Source organism: Misgurnus anguillicaudatus, chromosome 21, assembly GCF_027580225.2.
Source record: "Misgurnus anguillicaudatus chromosome 21, ASM2758022v2, whole genome shotgun sequence".
In the NCBI taxonomy this organism is placed as follows: domain Eukaryota; kingdom Metazoa; phylum Chordata; class Actinopteri; order Cypriniformes; family Cobitidae; genus Misgurnus; species Misgurnus anguillicaudatus.
Genome location: NC_073357.2, coordinates 27839124 through 27858734, shown reverse-complemented (window position 1 = coordinate 27858734; position 19611 = coordinate 27839124). Strand labels below are relative to the sequence as shown.

At 39.4% G+C, this 19611-nt stretch overlaps 1 protein-coding gene across 3 annotated transcripts in view; it reads right to left on the bottom strand.

Moving 5' to 3' along the window:
* Nucleotides 1–19611, bottom strand: part of exoc6b (exocyst complex component 6B) — a 167134-nt gene that overhangs the window by 48695 nt on the left and 98828 nt on the right. For all 3 annotated transcript variants that reach the window (XM_055200381.2, XM_055200396.2, XM_055200390.2), the window contains exons 9-15: nt 14145–14228; nt 13730–13776; nt 13100–13220; nt 12209–12280; nt 11916–12013; nt 10886–10991; nt 7758–7867 (exon numbers count right to left, since the gene is read on the bottom strand). In XM_055200381.2, the coding sequence (XP_055056356.1) occupies nt 7758–7867; nt 10886–10991; nt 11916–12013; nt 12209–12280; nt 13100–13220; nt 13730–13776; nt 14145–14228 (638 nt within the window). The remainder of the gene's footprint in view (nt 1–7757; nt 7868–10885; nt 10992–11915; nt 12014–12208; nt 12281–13099; nt 13221–13729; nt 13777–14144; nt 14229–19611) is intronic.

Genomic DNA, 19611 nt, shown 5'->3' with positions numbered 1-19611 from the left:
GCAAACGGTCAAAGTCCAAAATAGTTTAACTTTTGCACTGTGCTCTGTGACGATTACCCGAGCGGCCAATAGAAACGGGGCATCCAAACTAGCGGCAAAATCAAAATGGACGAAAAGCTTACACTGTGTGTTTCCCGGAGCTTTATTATACATGTTTACGCTCCTACAGAGACATCGAAAAGAAAGCCGTGTCATGGAAACACATAGCAATTCAAGCATGTCAGGTGTGTTTTAAGTCAGGTAGCTTGTTGTATGTTGTAGGTAGGCAGCTTAAAGTTACATGAAATGGAGACGGGCAACTATCCACTATTTAACCCAAATATAAACACTGTAGTAATTAAGTGAAAACCCCGCCTACTTTGGTCTGGCCAGTAGAGCGCAAATCGCTTGGCTGCAGTGAACCCAGCGGCGAGCACAGCGCACACCACATCCTATGTGAAAGCCGCATTAGGGGCTTATCACACCAAAAGCGCTTGAAACGCTTGGAAACGCAAGGCGCGACGCAGCTTTTTATATTGCTACCACCGAGTCAGCTGTCTTGTCAATCAAATATTTAAGTGTGAGCGCTCTTTTGCTGTTAACTGTCATATTAGCAGAAACTTTAAAAAGAGGGCGCTTGCTCTGACCTTGTTTAAGGGTGAGAGGTGCACAAACACGCAGGAGAGAGTGAGCGAGTGGAGTCCGGTTCTTCAAAGCAACTGTAAACTTCCCTCACCACAACGTAAGGCCTGCCTCTCCCCTCATTCGATTGGACAATGGAAAGATGTGAATGATGTCGGGTGCTTCTCCGCTCTCAGCGTTCCTTCAAAAGCACGTGCTGTGGCTGGCGGCAAAAACTGCAAGGCGCTCGGCACGCATAAACAGCGCGCAAACGCTCCCTGCCCATAGAATATCATTCAAAAAAGGCGCCTGCAACTGCCATAAACGCTTTTGGTGTGATTAGCCCCTTAGGGTATACATTTTTAACAGCATGCGTGTTTCCTGGGTTCAAACTCATGACCTATTGCGCTGCTAACACAATGATCTACCACTGAGCTACACATGAGCACAAATAAAATATAAGGGTCCATCCCGTACAATTCTTTGACATTTTGAATTATAGATTGTTGGTAATTAATATACTACTGGTTGAGCAGCAACGTTCTGAAGCACAAAGTGTCCTGTGTGCTCTAATCTCAGGCTTATTACCGCACCTCCTCAGAGAGAGAAGCGAAACAAATCAGAGGCAAAAAAGCAAGATGCTGACATATACATGAACACTCACAAACACGTAGACAGGGATTTTAGGACTGCACTCTGCTCTTCAGAGCTCAATAATCACATTCTTTGGGTTTCAGCAATGCATGATCCCAAAACCAGAGACCAACCACACACAAATACGCTGTTTAAATCAACATAACAGAAAAGGGGGGCATCACATTTCTTTGCTCTTCTCTTCTGCCTTATTAAAGAACGAAGGGGGTGGGCAAACTAAAGGGGGCTAATTTTATCGGCCAGTGGTCCCGCGCTCATTAGTGTGACTGCAGCTGCAGGGTCCGCTACTTTCCCCCACCAACTGGTTCGCAAATGATTAAGAAGAGGGAGTTAAAAGAAGAAAGGGACAATATGTCTCAAACGTGTCAGTCAATGCGAGCCAAGGCCCAGGGTGTAATAGCGGTTCCCCCTCGATCTGGGCAACAAACACATTCCTTGCAAATTACTAAATCGTCTCTCATTGTGTTAAGAAAGGCAGGAGGAATTTAAAAACGTTCCTCTCCTCAGCGGGGGGAAAATCTGTGCGTTCCCTCGACTAACTTGGCAAGAGGGGAGCTGAACTGAACGGAGCAGAGAGATGGAGGATGAAATAAAGAGAAAGGAGGTGCTAATTCAAACAGGCCCTTATGCATACAGTAAGAAGATGCTTATAAATAATATTACGAGGTATTGGCACCTACTGCCCTATAACCAACTCAAGGCCGCTGAAGGGTATTGAGGTTTCGGTTTTCAGGTTAACCTCGTGTAATACTACACACAGCTCTGATCCACTGCAGGAACATTATGGAAATGTTTCCAATAAAGTAGTTTGGTGTTAAACCTCAGTGTGAACGGAGGGGAATTGAACTGCAAGACAACAATACATGCATTGGTCTTTTGTGATGAGATATCTGGAAACTGACTGCATGTTTGGATGAATTCAAAGGCCTCTGGCTATTCCTCATCTTTAAGGGGGAGGGGCTACAAAAGAGACAGAGAAATTGCGGTCTGATTGAAAACAGACGCTTTACTGACATTTTCGTTTGATTTATTCATCCATTCACTCTCACACTTATTCAATGAAAAACGGGGGCGGGGAGGTCTGAGAAAAACATATCGGAGAGAGAGAGAGAGAGAGAGACGAGAAGCAAAACCAACTAGAACTGAGACAATGTGGGCGTCCAATTGGCACGAAACCTAAACACAAAAGATGAGATGCAAAAAAGACATAAAACGTCGCCCCGGGGGCAAATCGGATGATAACGTCTGTCTAATAGCTATTTAACCATCACAAACGCTAAAGTTAGCTTCAACTCGAGGGTAAATTCAGGTTAGCTGCCTGATTTGGACAATTGGAACGTGAACATTACTAATGGCAGCTCTTTTAAGGAAGAGTAAAGTTTACCGGACATTCAGAGACATTCCTGGTGTCTGGTCTCCAAGCACCTGCACATGGACTTGAAGCCCTTCCCTCTCCTCTGACCGCATCTCATTTCAATATTAGTAGAAGGAGACCACAAAGACTAATTGCCTCCGGTGTGCTAGTCTGGGTTGTATGCAGAGCTGTTCCTTTGCTCCTTTAGTGTGTCAATCATAGATTTCCGTTTCCAATAGTAACGGGTATTTTGCCCACCCCTTTTTATGGATTCACCGCACACAATAACCAACATCCTGACCTTGTCATTCGAGACCATTGGTTTGAATGCCATCTGGCCGCCTCTTCCCCCTTCCTCAAAAACACTTGCACTAATAAGGATTCGATTTTTACAAATGTCAAATATGTAAAATTCCAGTAAAGTGGGCCCTTATTTACGGTATTGGTCAATTCCAGCATTATGAATCTGACATTTGCTTGTAATATAATGTCTTAGAGAATGCATTTATTACCAATATACTGAACCATCTGTTTATATTTTCATAAACCCCTGATGATAGAGTCCAGACATACAAAAATATCTGTCTACACTTTTGTTTTTATTTTAGATGAGGGAAACATGCATGCATTACGGATGTGACAAAAAAGGACAAAAGTTTTTAGGAGACAAAATACTTTGTAGGAATTATGTGAATTAAAATGCACGAAGCAGAAGCAACAAATGGAGAAGGGTTGATTCTTTAAAGAACATTTATTTTATGTATGATGAAGAAACGGCGTTATGGAAGTGACAATTTTCCGTTGGACGTGACGACTCTCAAATTTGATATTTAAAAAAAAACTTTAAAAGAGACTTTGCATGGGTATTTAAGCCAGGTTTTTTTTTAACTTGGTCGTGCAAAGTCACTTATCTGTAGCGGTAAATTAAACAAAAAATTAGAACTATATTGTATGGTGGAACAGCACTTAGTTTGCAGCACATCGACCTTGGGGGCAGTATTGGTGACAGAAGCAAGAGGGGGAGTAGTCGGGAGTGATGATGTTACTGCCCGCCGAGGTCGAAGTGCTGCAAGCTAATGGCGCTTTTCCATTGCATAGTACCCCACGGTTTGGTTTAGTTTGGGTAAGCTTACTTTTGAGAGCTTTTCCATTGGGTGCAGTACTTGGTACCCAATACTTTTTTTAGTACCACCTTGGTTGGGGTTCCAAGCGATCCGAGCTGATACCAAACGTGATGCGAAAACACCGTAGATCACTGATTGGTCTGAGAGAGTCATCACTACCAGTGTCATCGCAATAATGTAAAGATTAGCTTTACTTTAGTGCTAGCTTGCGCTGTCTCAAGCAAACATGCTGTCATCTGTGCTCTTCCCAAATTACCTTTTAGCGATGAAAAACATGCACAGATTGAGAACCAGGAACACCATACCAGTTTTTTCCAGACTTGCAGTTTGTAGTGGCACATTCACTAAGCACGTGCACATTATATGTGTATTCGCAACTTAAATAAGGCTCAGCGGAGCGCGTCGGCAGACGACGCCACTGGTGTTTATACAGAAACTGTCATGTGATACAAAGGTAGTGATAAACACGATGTGCAAACATCTTTGTGGTGGTCAATTTTGATTTTGTGGGGGACTGAGAAATAAATGAATGTATGGGGATGTTTAGCATTCCAACAACGCTCTCACTTACATGATACATGTATGATACAGCAGCAGGCAGCGCAAATATAATGACAAGCCTATAATGCCTCCCACTGCGAAGTGTTACTAAACTCGATGGAAAGTCTAACCAAGCCAAAGTGAGGTGAGCTGACCCGACCTAACCCAAACAAAACCGTGGGGTACTACGCAATGGAAAAGCGCCATAAGTGCTCTTCCGCCATACAATATAGTTCTTATTTTTATCTGCTTAAAAAAACACCACGTTAGATTTTGTTCCACCATACTTACTTGAGTAACTACTCATGTAAAAGTCTTTAAATAGGGAAAACATGGAAGTGTTTGGTGGCTTCAAAATTCGAGAAATAAAAAGATTGTGAACCACTGATTTAAGCAACCAAATAATTACATCTGAGATTTCAGTGTATTTAAAAACTTTGGCCTAAAATTTCACTTTTAATGATAAGGTTGACATTTGCATGGAATTGCCTCTCAATAAAATGTTAAAAATGTGGATTTTGGATGGATCTGGAACCATTGTACCCTGCTTAAAAGGGCTCAAATGATTATTTTTTAGTTTTACTTGACATGAGAATTGGGATCGGTCACATTACGAAAACTAAAATAGACTATTTTACTGTACAGTTGCAGAGTATTCTTGTTGACCGAATGCCAGTGAGAGCCCAGCTGTTAAATACATTATATTTGAATAGGTTGTATATATGTAGGTATTCTCTCAGATTAGGAACAAGTTATTAATGCTTATTTAAAGTGATCCCTGCAGAATATATTTCCTATACCTATGTTTGCATAGCACAGGTAGAAACGGACAAGGCAATAATATCCTTGAAATGAATCCAAAAAGCAGAGAACCACATTGAACTGTGTTCTGTTATCAAGGGCAACATCTTTCTGGCCACTCTAGAGCCGACAGTGTTGAGAGTGTCCGGTAGGCTAGACAGTGTCCCAGACACAAGTAATCACTAATGATGATGATAATGAAGAAGTAATTTGCTTGGAATCAGGTTTATATGTTTTCCATTCTCCCAAATTTCCTCAGTGAACCCATAAACTGCAACACACCCAAAAACGATATAAACACGCGAGGATTAGGATGCCCGACGAGAGATCCGCTTCTAAAATAACCAGACCTGATGGGGTGTTCAAAGAAAGAGCCAGAGACAGCCAACATCAAAAGATCATGTGTGGGAGGAGCCGTCTTAGTACACAGCTTAATCAGGAGGCAGTGCCTTTTCCTCTGACGGAAATGCCAGCGATAGCTGTACAGACAGTGACCTTTAGCCTCGACCCCATGACCTACTGTTCCGTTTACGAGATTAGGGGAAGAGTGAGATATCAGATCACAACGCAACGTGTCTGGGTTTAGGGTTTAGCTGGGTGGCAGAGTAATGGTTAGGGATTTGGGACATTAATACAAAGGTTGAAGGTTCAATTATTTAGCCATACTGTTAAACTCCCTGTGTCCGAAATTGCACACTCTGACAGTACATATTGAATTAGGTGAAGTACCTCCTCATTGACCAATAAAACGGTGCATTTATATATCATATAGAGCAAGGGTCTCCAACCTTTTTTCATTGGAGAGCTACTTTCTAAAAAATAAAAGTGGTCGAGAGCTACTTGTGTCACGTTATACCTAAATTAGTGAGTTACAGTAATAGACGCGGGTCTAATAACTCACTGTGATTTGAACTCTTTCCTGCAAGCATTTTTTTATTTTTAAAGTTGCCAGGCAGTGCAAGCATTTTTTTATTTTTCACAAAATTGTAATAACTTCCAGAAAATGCTTTTCTTTAAACATAAACATACGATACATCAAATGAAAGAACACATCCTACAACAACAACAAAAAACTTTCATGTTGTCTTCATACTTTTTTATCACCTCTTGTAGGATTCATCCAAAAATACCACATTTAAAAAATCAATTATTAAAGATCAGATTTAGAAAGATGATCCAAACATAGAGTATTTACTGCTTTTGGATTCATAATAGGGATGTGCATGTATGTCACGTATGGCTCTCTGGTATCTCTTGACATTTGATGTTTAATATGAGATGATAACCCATCGAACCTGTGACGACGACTGTATTTTCGTTTTATCAAAAATGAATCCGAAAATGACGGCATCCATTTTAACCATAGTGCCTCGACTCGAGATGTGCGGAGATCGTCCGGTTTCCGCGGCGCGTGCCTCACAGCGTTGCGCGGATCGTCCGGCGCGGGTGCTCAGACTTATCTGTTTGTTTTTGAATCATACATGTTAAATTACTGATGTCATATGATACGCCGGTCTACACAGCTCAACGCGACGTCAAACACGTACCCAGTCTTTACTACCACCGCGCTTGTAACACTAACCAGACATCCAAATGCGCCATAACCACAGAAAATAAATAAATAAATAAAACCGCGAGCGAGCTACCTGCAATTAAGACGAGCGACGTGTTGGAGACCCCTGATATAGAGTATGAAAATGGCTAGGATGATGTTAAACATAATTTAACCAACTGTTTTTCTTATGTATTTACATTTGAATAGAGCTGCATTACTGTTTTCCGTCATTTTTGACAATGACTACACATCTCCTCCTTTTTCGTTGGGTGACTCCTCTCCCGGGGACTCACAGGATAGTAAAGTGTTTATCAAATGCACACCTCAAAATTGTGCCGGAAGTAGTAGGATATCCGGGTGTTTTTACATATACTATGAATTCAGACATACTACTGATTTTTTACCTACTACATAGTAGGGAAGAATGTAATTTCGGACGAAGAGCCTGTCTACACAGCACATAATCTAATAATGTGTTGTGTGGTGATGTGCTACCGAACTTCAAGTCAGTCTAGACTGGAAGTACACCTCTCTTCAACAGACCCAATATAACAGGTTGCTAAACAAGTCCTTAGATACAGACAAAATATTAGTAGTTTATAGAAAAAGCCTCTTTCACAACCGCTTGTTTTCGACACAAGTGAAATGGACTTCACTTCTGAGAAATATCATAAAAGGAGATCATACCGAGGCGCCATTTCAAAGAGCCGTTCATTCTGTCCAAAAGTCTGCAGACTGGGAATTCAGGGTAGGCCACACTAAACAGTTCAGAGCATCTGGCAACCTCATCAGTAATTCTTAGAAGTCATAAACTGACCAGAGATCAGTCAACACAGAGAAAAATTCCTTAAAATAACACCCACTAGCACCAAGCATGCAATTAATTAGGAAAACACACAGAAACTGTTTGGTGCCGATGGAACTTCCTCTCTGAAGTTCAGCAGCTTCTCTCGGGGGGATAGATCGAGACAATGGTGTGGATATAGTGATTTCATAACAGAAAAATGAAAGGTAAAAAACAGCTATTTCACAAAAATGTCAGGCGGCATTATTTGCTAATGAGAACATTTTGGACTTCACAGGTGTGAAACCGTTTAAGGCATGTTTACTTCGAAGTGAACACACTTACCTAAGGTGCAAGTCCTCGGAGTATTTCAAGCACGCATAGATGAATTCTTTGAGTTGTGAGTATACTTTAGGCACGAATTCGGAAAACGGCAGCTTCTTCGGAAAAGGCATCTGTTTAAAGGAACAAATATCTCAGTAAATGCACTTTAAAGCATATCAAGGGTTTCACACATACAGCAAAGAAATTTTTCAGGTTTAAAGCGGGTCGACCTTGATCAACAGTAATGGCGAGTTCAGACTGCATGATTTTCAAACTAGTCAGGTCACCTGTGGTTTCACACTGCGTTTATCTGGGGTAGCGTTCAGTCGCTGCTGTTTCAGACTGCATGATGGATTGGTGACAGGGGTTTTCATACTGCATGACTTTACCGTAGGAAGAATCACCGACAACTTTGTCCCGGTCCGCAAACTACGTCTCACAACCAAATGCATGCGAGAAGTGACGCGAGAGAAACAACGCGAGGTCACGCGCATAAGACCGGAGATCTCAAGTGAGACTGGAATTATTACAAAAATGATAGCCCGCAAGAAGTTTACCATACAAATTGCTTGTGCACTCATTTGCAGCAGAAAGAAGAAGCAATACAGATTATGAAGGAGGACACGTTTGGAGAGAATCCTCCCCGAACTTCCAGCTGCCCTGTATGTTGCTCTCTCATTGGCTGTATAGGTCATCGCCAATGTTCTTGTCAGTCAAAACACATTTCACACGGCATGATTTTGAATCGCCGACAGGTTCAGATATCTAGCATGCCAGATATCTCACAGGTTTCGGCGACTCGTCTGCGATTTTCTCAGATCACGTCTTTGATAATTCACACTGTGTGATTGCCACTCGCGTGCACGAGCATCGATTTGCCTGTGATTTCTTAAAACCTATCAGCGAGTCAAAATCAGGGCTAAAATCGTGCAGTCTGAACTCGGCATAAGGCACTTACAATGTAGGTGCATGTGGCCAGTGTGCAGTTTGTTTTGTTTATTCCTAAAATCTTTCCAGTATTTATGGCTGTATTCATGGCGAGAACTAGTTAAAGGGACAACCCACTATTTTTTCCGGCGTAATAATCAAGGACTTTGCTGCCGTACCGTTGTTGTAGCAGGCGCAATAATGTTACGCCGGAATGAGAGTATAGTTCCTTGCAATATCGGCTTAGAAAAATCGCAACTTTTAATTTTCCGTCGGTCTAAGTACACGATGTATCTACAGAAGAGTCTTAAGTTTTCAATAAGAAAAATTTCAAAGCTCTTTGGTCATTTTTAAGCGCGATGCTAATGGTCTAATCAGATTCAATGGAATGGACTATGCTAAGCTATGCTAAAATTGGTACCGCCAGACCCAGAGATCAGCTGGATGAATTTCAAAACGATAAAAATCTAAATGTTTCACTCTAGGGGAGCTGAAAAATGAGCACATGTTCAAAAAAGGTGGAGTGTCCCTTTAAAGTTAATCCATACACAGGTCGGGGGAGGGGCAATTTGGAATCTCCAATTCATGCCCTGTGGAAGGAACCAGAACATGCAAACTCCACACAGAAAGGCCACCTGCCCTAGCCATGGCTCGAACTGGGGACCTTCTTGCCGTGAGGCAAAAGTGCTACCCACTGATACACGGTGCAAAAGTTTTGAATGTTCCCTAATTTGAAAGATGTTTTGGATAAAAGCATCTGCTAATAAAGGGTTCCTGTAGCCACTTGGCAAGGCATTGCGTTAGCTAAGCAAAAGGTCCTAGGTTTAATTCCCAAGGTACACAAATACTGATCAAATGTACAGTCTGTAATGCACCACAAGAAGTTTTGAATAAAAACATCAACCACGCTCAAAATTCTGCTGGGTTATTTTAAACCCAATGCTGAGTAAATATTGGACAGAACACATGCTGGGTTAATCAATAAACTTATGCTTTATTTTAAGGTTTATTGATAACCCAAAATGTGTTCTGTCCAATATTTACCAAGCATTTGGTTTAAAATAACCCAGCCGAATGTAGAGTGCAAGTGCATAAAAATAAATCTCAATGAATAAATGAAATAAAAGTAACGTGCTGCAAAGTTTGGTGTTAATACATATAATGTCTGGTGGCTAAAAACAACAGATATTATACTCTTGTGCTTTGTTACAAGTGCCTTACTCGCCCAGTTCTAATTTTCTTAAATTTTTCTTAGTAATGGATATTTTGTCACCAAAGCTTTTATCGGGGCTTAGCCAATAGATATTTCATTAAAGGATAATTCCGGTATTTAACACTTTAAGTCTCATTTCTGGTTTGTTTTGGATGAACTACAGTGATGGACACTGAAATTTTGACAATGGGTCGTGTCTTGACTTTTTGACTCATTTAGAAGCGTCTCTTGACTGCCAAACATGTCATTAAAACAACACTTAACGATCATTTTCAAAACTGTGCTACTCACTGAGTGGTTTGTGGTGTTAGTTGATGATTAAAAACAAATATATTGGTGCAATGTATGATTTCAATCTGTGTTATTTGCTATAGTGGATCTATATTTTCAGATACCTCACAACCGCGTATATACTTCCGCTCTATATTTGAGTCTTACAAAATGCCAAATAAAACACGACAGAAACTGTATTTCGCTACACTACTTGTTTTTATCCATTAACGAACACCACGGACCACTCGGTGAGTGGCGCAGTTTTGGAGGTGAACGTTGAGTGTTGTTTTGATGACGTGTTTGTGCATGGCCCTTGACCTCCATTCTGGGGCAGTCAAGAGACGCTTCTAAACCAGTCAAAAAGTCAAGACACGACCCATTGTCAAAATTTCAATGTCCATCACTGTAGTTCATCCAAAACAAACCAGAAATGAGACTCAAAGTGTTAAATACCGGAATTATCCTTTAAAATAGAAACACAACGGTAGTGAAATGAGGATATGCGAAACCATCTACTAACTATAACAGTATTGTAACAGGCTGCAAGGTCTTGTTGACGTCAGGAGTAAGAGAGAAATCAAATGCGTGGCTCAAGTTCGCGTACATCAGAGGATACGAATCTTAGTAATCAACTTCTTGGACATTTGTGTCTATGTTGGGACTGGAAAACGTGTAACTGGTGAAATCCGTGAGAAAGTCTTTGAGATAAAAGTTTTCTGATGTGCCTCATGCTCACCTTGTCAAGTTCGGGATCCTGGAAGGGGAATTGGCCTGTGATTCGCTGGTACTCCTCGGGGGAAGCCACAGGGATGGGGCTGTAGTTGTCTTGATCCAAGATTTGCCTAATCAACAGAATAAGTGGGTGTCATGTCAGTATCGTTAAATGAGAAAGAGAGTAACAGATGAACTCTCATAAACCCAAAGGCAATACCGGCGGTATATTTAAAACGACTAAATGATTTAAAAAACAGAGCGTGTCTGCTTATGTGTGTTAAACAGCAATGGCAAAGATACAAACAGAACATTTTTGTGAATGTCTGTGCTCCCAAAACAATGAAATATCGAGCCAAAGTCTCCAAAGCTTATTTCCTACATTGAATGAATTAGACATGGACAGAAAGAGACTTCAAACAAGGTTACGACAACCTTTCTGTCTCATTTGAGATCAAGATTCAAGCCGAACAACTTGTAACTATCTCCCTCTGAGGAGCTTTCAAGTATTCAAAAATGAATCGACATTTTTGCGGTTTCAACATTATATTAAATGCCATTTAAAGGGATCCCAGTAGGATATCGTAAAATGTTTGTCCGTCAAGCAATATGATTTAGTCATATGGAGGAAATTTGATCAGTGATTTTAGATGGTTTGGCCTGATAAACTTTCCGTGTCCTTCAATGGGTATAAATCCTTCATTTCGGAGCCTCTATACAGATATCAGATTCAGGCAACTTCCTGAAATGCTACTTTGATATGGATATGGATATTCTTCCAAAAGAAATTCGCATGAAAAAAATCAGCCGTCACAAAGTTCACTTTTATGGTATTTGCAGTTGCCCGGTATCAAATTATACAGCACAACAAATCATGGCTAGAAATCTTATTCGAGTTGAACACTAATAATATTTGGGAATAATTCTGGTGGTATGGATTTCTCAAAGTCATAAGGTGAAAACCAAATCATCATTATCTTTTCTCAACTGACAAACTGAGATAAAGAAAATACAGAGAGCAAGTAAAAACAAATGGGGGGAGAGAGAGAGAGAACCTGAAGGACTGATTCCACTTCTTTAGCAGGATCTCTCCATACTGATCCCTCATCTCCAGCAACATGTCAAACAACTGGTTTACTGGAAAACCATAACCCTGCAGAGAGAGAGAGAGAGAGAGAGAGAGAGAGAGAGAGAGAGAGAGAGAGAGAGAGAGAGAGAGAGAGAGTGGTGCATATTGCTAATATCTGACAAATGTATTTCTAAGTATTTCTATAGTTACATATTTGTAGTTTTCGGCAAAACTTTATTTTAGACGCTTAACCATCATACAGCGATTGGACCAACTCACCTGCAACGTGTCTGCGAAGAGCACTATGAGGTGCTTCAAATCCAGAATCAGGTCTGGGTCGGTACAATAAGACTACAGATACAGATAAATGGATTACAGCTGAACCACAGGTCAAAAATGTATTGGTACAAATGCATAATTTTTTAGGGCTGTCAAAAGATTAATCCAAAATAAAAGTTTGTGTTTACAGGACATATGTGTATGTAGTTTGTATAATTATTATTTATATATAAAAACACACACAGTCATGTATATATTTAAGAAAAATTGGTTATATTTATATATAAAATATTTATATTTCTATATAATATAAATTATGATGATGTATATATAGTTTATAAATGCAATTATATACATGAATGTGTGCATTTATTTATACATAATATTTACACACAGTACATGTGTAACCACAAACATTTATTTTGGATGCAATTAATCTTTTGACAGCCCCAACAATTTTTCATTTATACCACGGGGCTGTTGAATACTTTATTCTGATTGGTTGAGAAATGTTCCATGGTGATTGATTATTTTTTAATAACTGCACACCTATCCTTTAAAATGTCTTAAAAATTAGCACCAGAGCAATATTTTTGATAACTGTGGTATACGCAGAATAATTGACGACGGCCGTTGAATTATTCGAAAATAATGCACACCCGCGGTGTAACGGCACGACGCGAAACCACCAACATTATCTTCTTATAATTCAACGGCCCATCGTCAATTATTCCTTACGTATTTTACAGATTTTGACAAATTGGTCCTCAATTGAGTCCTAAAGATCAATCACTTTATCAACATTATCTGACAGTTGCTAATAATATCTGGCATTGGCATTAAAATGGCATTGTCCTGCCTTATAGGCTCAAGTTGTGTATGCAGACATACTGAATGGGTGCGCAAGGCTGCAATGGTCTTAGACAGGGCCAGCTCCCACAATTCCTCCACGTAAGCCCTGTTTACCAGACCCTGTGTGGTGTGCAAAATATGGTCCTCCACTACAAAGAAACTACAAGACACATACAAAGAAATGAAGGGGGGAATCAATGAATGAAGGAGTAAGTGTAAAAAAGAGATTAAAAACATTATATGACAACATTTTATTGCACTAATGTCACTAATATACCAAACAGGCAGAATGACAACATCAGAAAAGCCCATCAATATTCCCACAAATCCCAGACATCAAACTGTGGGAATGCCCTGAGCATCCCTGTGCCACTTCCCTGGATGTTTATAAAAACCTTTATTACAGACTCCCGCCTTCTCAATATTCCCATCCAGACACACATGTGCCACTCTACATCCACAAAATCATACATTTTAAAGCCCAGAATGTATTTCATGAGCAGAAGGATGGAGAATCAAAGGAAGGGGGGCATATGGGTTAAAGGAGACTGAGCCAGAAATGGATTTGGACGTTTTAATTCTCCCCTTTATTGGTACAGACGTTACAAATGCATATAATGGATTTTCAGTTAATTTTGCCATTCAAAACAAAATGCACACTGCACTTACCCGACAATCTGATTGAAGTAGCGCCTGTACCCCTCTAAAGTTTCGTGCTGGAGACCACCCAAGAAAAGGAGAGTTTATGAACATCAGTCAAATGAGCAGTTTGCTTTTATAGCATCAACATTAAGTTTTCAAAGAACCAACTCAATTAATGTTAGATTTACATTTAAATGATTCCACAAAAGAAATAATTGTACTGCAGCAAACAATTCAATGACATTCAATGAATGGCTTTAACACTTATTAACATATACTGTAAGCATTATGGAATGAAAAATTTTATTTCACACAGCAATTTCAAATCAAAAACGGTAATGAAGTTTGCAAAATGTGTCAATTCTTCTGTATGGTAAGGACAGAAAATTTAGCGATATAGAGTTATATTTTAATAAAAACCAAAAACCATTTGAGCTCATACCATGTTCGAATGAGGCTGAAGTACAAGTCGGGCCTGTTTCCGCCTCTGCTTCCTGTAGTAGTTTTCAAACGTGTCCCGGGCACCCTGAGTACAGAAGATACACATTTTAAGCACTGAAGTGAAAATAAAGATTCTTGCTACGAGAGACTGAGACAAACATATAAGTGCATTTCAGCTCTTTTTTAATCTATTAGCATAACTCAGACCACAGTGCAGCAGAGGACTGTGGCCTAAAAAAAAGGTGCTCATTTATCATTAAAGGCTTTATCCTTTTCCAGGATCTGCCCACTTCCTAGTTCACATGGACTGTTATCAAAGTCTATAAGGTCATGGCACATGTCATGTACCACTACCATATCACCACCAGAACAACATACCGTAACGGATAGAAAAACAGCAATAGAGACAGAAAACAGGGCCAGGACAGTAGGATCTCAAATTTTTTGCCTCTGAATTTGATCTAGCCAGAACAAGTGACTGGGTTTCTTATAAACAAGGCATACCTTCATTTCACTTCTAACAAAAGTGATATATAAGCTCTATTCCAAAATCTAGTAATCTGCACTGACAGCTGCTCACACGGGAGAATCGACTTATTAATGTTGACAGAGTTTGACATTCGCATTATAACATTGCATTCTATTTAAATTGATGCAGTTGGCAGACACTTTTATCCAAAGCCACTTACAGTACATTCAAGTTATACTTTTTTGTCCGTTTATGCATTTCCTGGAAAGTCGTGGCTTTTGCACTGCTTCAATGTTCTACCATCTGAGCCAGGGGCGTCATGCACCCTTTTTCTTTTAAAGGAGCACAGTGTGCACAGCTCATAGAAATTTGTCCACAGACAGAAATTAAAAGAAATATTGTAGAGCGTTCACAATCTTTTTCATGGCACTCCCACTTACATTTTTAACACCAGAATCCCTCTGCCTTTATGTGAAAACTACCAAAATACAATAATGACCTATTGTCATCATAATTACATCAGAAATTAAATGTTTTGTTTATTTACGTTCTGTTTATAACTTCTTAATTGTGCCATTTATACATTTGCACAACAACTGCATTATGTTATAAAATTCATGTAATTACAATACCATAAAGTATATAAACAATGAAAATGACATAAGCAACAGTCACGTGATTGATTTTTGTGTTCAATTCTGAAAAAGGAATAATTTTGTGATCTACACATTTTTTTCCAACTTTTTAATTTAAATTGCAAATATTAAAAACCTTAAAAACATTTATATAAAATTATTAGAGGAACGCATTTTTGCACAAAATTTTAACTCATACAGTATGTGAGCATTTGATTTCTGTAAATTCTAGTGCTGTACCAAGATTAACCTAGAAACGTACTAATATAAAGTCGAGACTGTCACATTTTAAACCATACAATTTCTAAACAGCGGTGGTTAACTGCACATTATCGTACTGGGGGTTGGAAATGTTGTGAGCGCTTCTGACAACGTTTTCATTCTTAAGATAGCAAAATGCAGCAGCAAGGAGCCCACGACCGCGCTCATATGCTAATGGTGCTGCAAACCGCAGTGTTGCGTCCGCAAACCGCAGTGTTGCGTCCGCAAACCGCACTGTTGCATCCGCAAACCGCACTGTTGCGTCCGCAAACCGCACTGTTGCGTCTGCGGCACCTGTCGTCTGAAAAAGTAACATGTAACAGGACCAAAACCCTATCAAAAAATCTCTGGAAAGTAACAAGGATGAAGCCCAGAACTGATAATTTTATGCATATTAAACAGAAAGTAACAGATTAATGAATGACTCTTTGGTTTAAATGGGCATGACGCCTGAACTGAGCTACAGAAAATCTACATAAACATTAAAATACATACCAAACATAACAGTGCGTTTCATGAACGCATTTAGATTTTAACTGTATTTATAAGGTTCTCTTACTTGGGTTAATTTTTTTACAGATCTTGTCCAATGAATTCTGGGATTGCCTACTCTACAAAAGATATAGACGGTTTCAGCAGTAACAACATAAACAAGCAGCTTTCGTGAAACACATGTAACTTCCGGTAACTCCGCTAAGAATCAATAACAACAAAGTCCTTTTAGAGTAGTTCATTTCTGATAACAAGCAAAATAAACAACAAGTAGATTACCTTAGTTCAAATCATAGCTAAAGCGTATAAAAAACCACATTGAACTAACGTTGCTGTCTAAAATGTGTACTATAATGCAGTGGTTCCCAAACTTTTCAGCGTGCGGCCCCCCTCGTAAACTATGCATTCCTTCGCGGCCCCCCAAAGAAAATTTGTAACAAAAACTGTTCTAAAACTCTAAAATTATACAAAAAAGTAGTGCTTTTTAGGTTTAATTACACAGAATTCATGATAAATTAATGTATTTCACAAAATGTCATAAAGCTGGGGCCCCCCTGGCACCATCTCGCAGCCCCCAGTTTGAAAACCACTGCTATAATGTATACAATATTAACTACAAACCGGCTACAACACCTACCTTCACAAAGCGGTGATTCATGATCACCGTATCCCCTCGTCTTTAGGAAACTTGTTATTTTTGAGGAGGTATTTGTTCCAGAGTTCATGTTAGCCACTAGTCAGACCATTAAATAAACAGAAACAGGAAGTAAAGTTCCAACCAGATGCGTAACCGCGACAATGCACCTGCTTCCGATAAAACGTCTATATGCCATATTGTGGCTGCCTTGGTATGGAATATCCTTGAATGGTGCCCCTGTGATGCTTAAAATGGTGTTTAGGCTCCTTTGGTTTCAGAAAAAGCTGTATTACACTAATTTGTCATTTAGTTGTTAATTACATTTACATTTATGCATTTGGCAGATGCTTTTATCCAACGTGACTTACAGTGCATGACAAGAAATACACTGTTTATCACTATGTGTGTCCCCTGGGTTTAAACCCTTGACCCTTTGCACTGCACACACAATTCTCTACTAGTGAGCTATACAGGTTAAGCCCAAAGCAAATTATAGTATACCGATTATGCCTCAATTAAGGACACAATAGTAAGTCCATAGAGGGGTTTAAACCTGCAAACATTCAAATACAAGCCTAGGGTTTGACAATTAAGCTATACAACCCTTAGACCACCCAGATGTAATGATGTGTGAGGACTGGGAGGAATAAGGTTTGAGAAGTAAGTATTGAATAGAATCACCAGACACCAAAAGTGAATAACAGAATACGAATTTCAAATACCTACAGAATGACTTTAACCTTAAATAACAGCAGGGATTGAAAAGATATTCAGCTTTGACCACACTGGGCCCTTAATGCCACAACTGAAGACTGAAGGGGAAAAATTCTGTGGGGACCACAATAAAGAAGGTTGAAAAGAAACTAAAATGTATTGGTATGCATTTGTCATACGCTTTTATCTGACGTGACTTGCAGTGCATTCAAGATATACAGTGCCAAGAAAAAGTATGTGAACCTTTTGGAATTTCATGGTTTTCTGAATAAATTTGTTATAAAATGTGATCTGATCTTAATCCAAGTTAAGGGTATTGACAAACACAATGCATCTAAAAATTCACACTAAAAAAATCGGATCTTTCATCTCTTTATTTAACACACTCATTCAACATTCAAAATGGCAGTGGAAAAGGTTAGTGAACCCTTAGAATTGACCCCCTGGCAGCAATAACCAGCCGCTCCCTGTAGCTGTGGTTCAGACCTGCACATCGTTGAGAAGGAATTTTTGTCCATTTATCCTGGCAGAACTGCTTTAGCTCTGTCATATTCTTTAGACGTCTCATGTAGCCCTCTTCACATTAATCCTTGGCATCTCTACTGGGTTGATGTCTGGGCTCTGACTTGGCCACTTCAAAAGGTGGATGTTGTTTTCTAAAGCCATTCTGTTGTGGACTTCCTCCAGTGTTTTGGGTCGTTGTCATGTTGCATCACCAACCTTCTACACAGTTTCAGCTGACATACAGACATTCTTACATTATCCTGAAGAATTGTCTGATATACTTGGGAATTCCAATGATGCCTTCAAATCTTGGCTGTCATTCAGGGTTGTTTCTTTACCTCATTAATGAGTCTTCCTTGTGTTCTTGGTGTCATTTTGACTGGACGCCCACTTCTTGGTAGAGTAGCAGCAACAGTCCCAAAGCATCTCCATTTGTAGATTGTTTGCCTGTAGACTGGTGAATTTCTAAAGTCTTTGAAATACCTTTGTAACCCTTTACAGCTTTATGTAAAGCAATAATTCTTTATCAATTGTAGCTCCTCTGAAAACACTTTTTGGGGAGGCATGGCTCACATAAGCGTGTTCTTCTTGTGCAGAGCAAAAGTTTAAGGGTTTTTTATCCGTTAAAGTACCTGTAACCCACACCTCCAAACGTGTTATCTTAATGAAGCTTCAGTTGGAATAAAACCTGACTCCAATTAGCTTTTTTGAGGTCATTAACTCAAGGGTTCACATACTTATACCACAAGCACTATGATAAAGACATTTTTAATAAAGACATGAAAGATCAGATTTTTTTGTGTGAATATTTTTAGACACATTATGTTTGTCAATACCCTTGACTTGAAGATCAGATCACATTTTATGACAAATTTATTTAGAAAACTACGAAGTTCACATACTTTTTCTAGCCACTATACATTTTATCAATATGTGTGTTCCCTGAGGATTGAACCTATGACCTTTGCCCAACCAATTGCGATATACCAACACAATACAAGAACTTCTGTTGAGTGCAGAGTAAGGAGGCGTGCACACCAAGGCGTTTATGCCGGCAAATGGCATATGTTTTTAATTGTTTCCAATGGGAGCTCCGCGTTTCTTAAAAAGTATTTAAGCAACCAAAGGGGTTAGCTGATAAAACCCTGGCAAGCACCCACAGTTGGCATCCGCCTGGCATTTTTAGACGCGTTTAAGCACTTTGGTGTACACCCCCCCCCCCCAAACAGTGTTAAGGAGTATTTTTGAGAATAACACTAGCTTAGTTGTTTTTAGTGTTGTTTTTCCAAAACAAGCAGCAGTAGTGATGTGAAATAATGAAATTCTACATTGCAGTTCTTTTACAATTACGCTTTTCAAACTGTTTTGAGTCATTTTAGCGAGGTTCATCTTTAGTTCATTTTAATCAAAATAAACTGACTTACTGATACAATGAATCACTCTACTTCAAATTATGAGCAGCTTGTAAGTTGATTACTTTTAAATTAGCTTGCCTAACACTGACAAAGCACAGTGGGGCAAAATGACTCCCTTTAGCCTTAACAATACATAAGCAATACAGAGAATATCTAGCTATTGAAGTAGGATGTGTATTACCTCTTAATCAGTGTTTTGGAAAAAGAAAACAGTTTAGTAAAGAAGGGTACTTTGTTCTATGTAAAGGGAATATAACGCTTCAGTCGCCATCAGTCAAAACCCGGTTAAATGTCTCCAGACTCTCCATCTCTTACAGATGTTCCAACCCAAACAGTCCAAA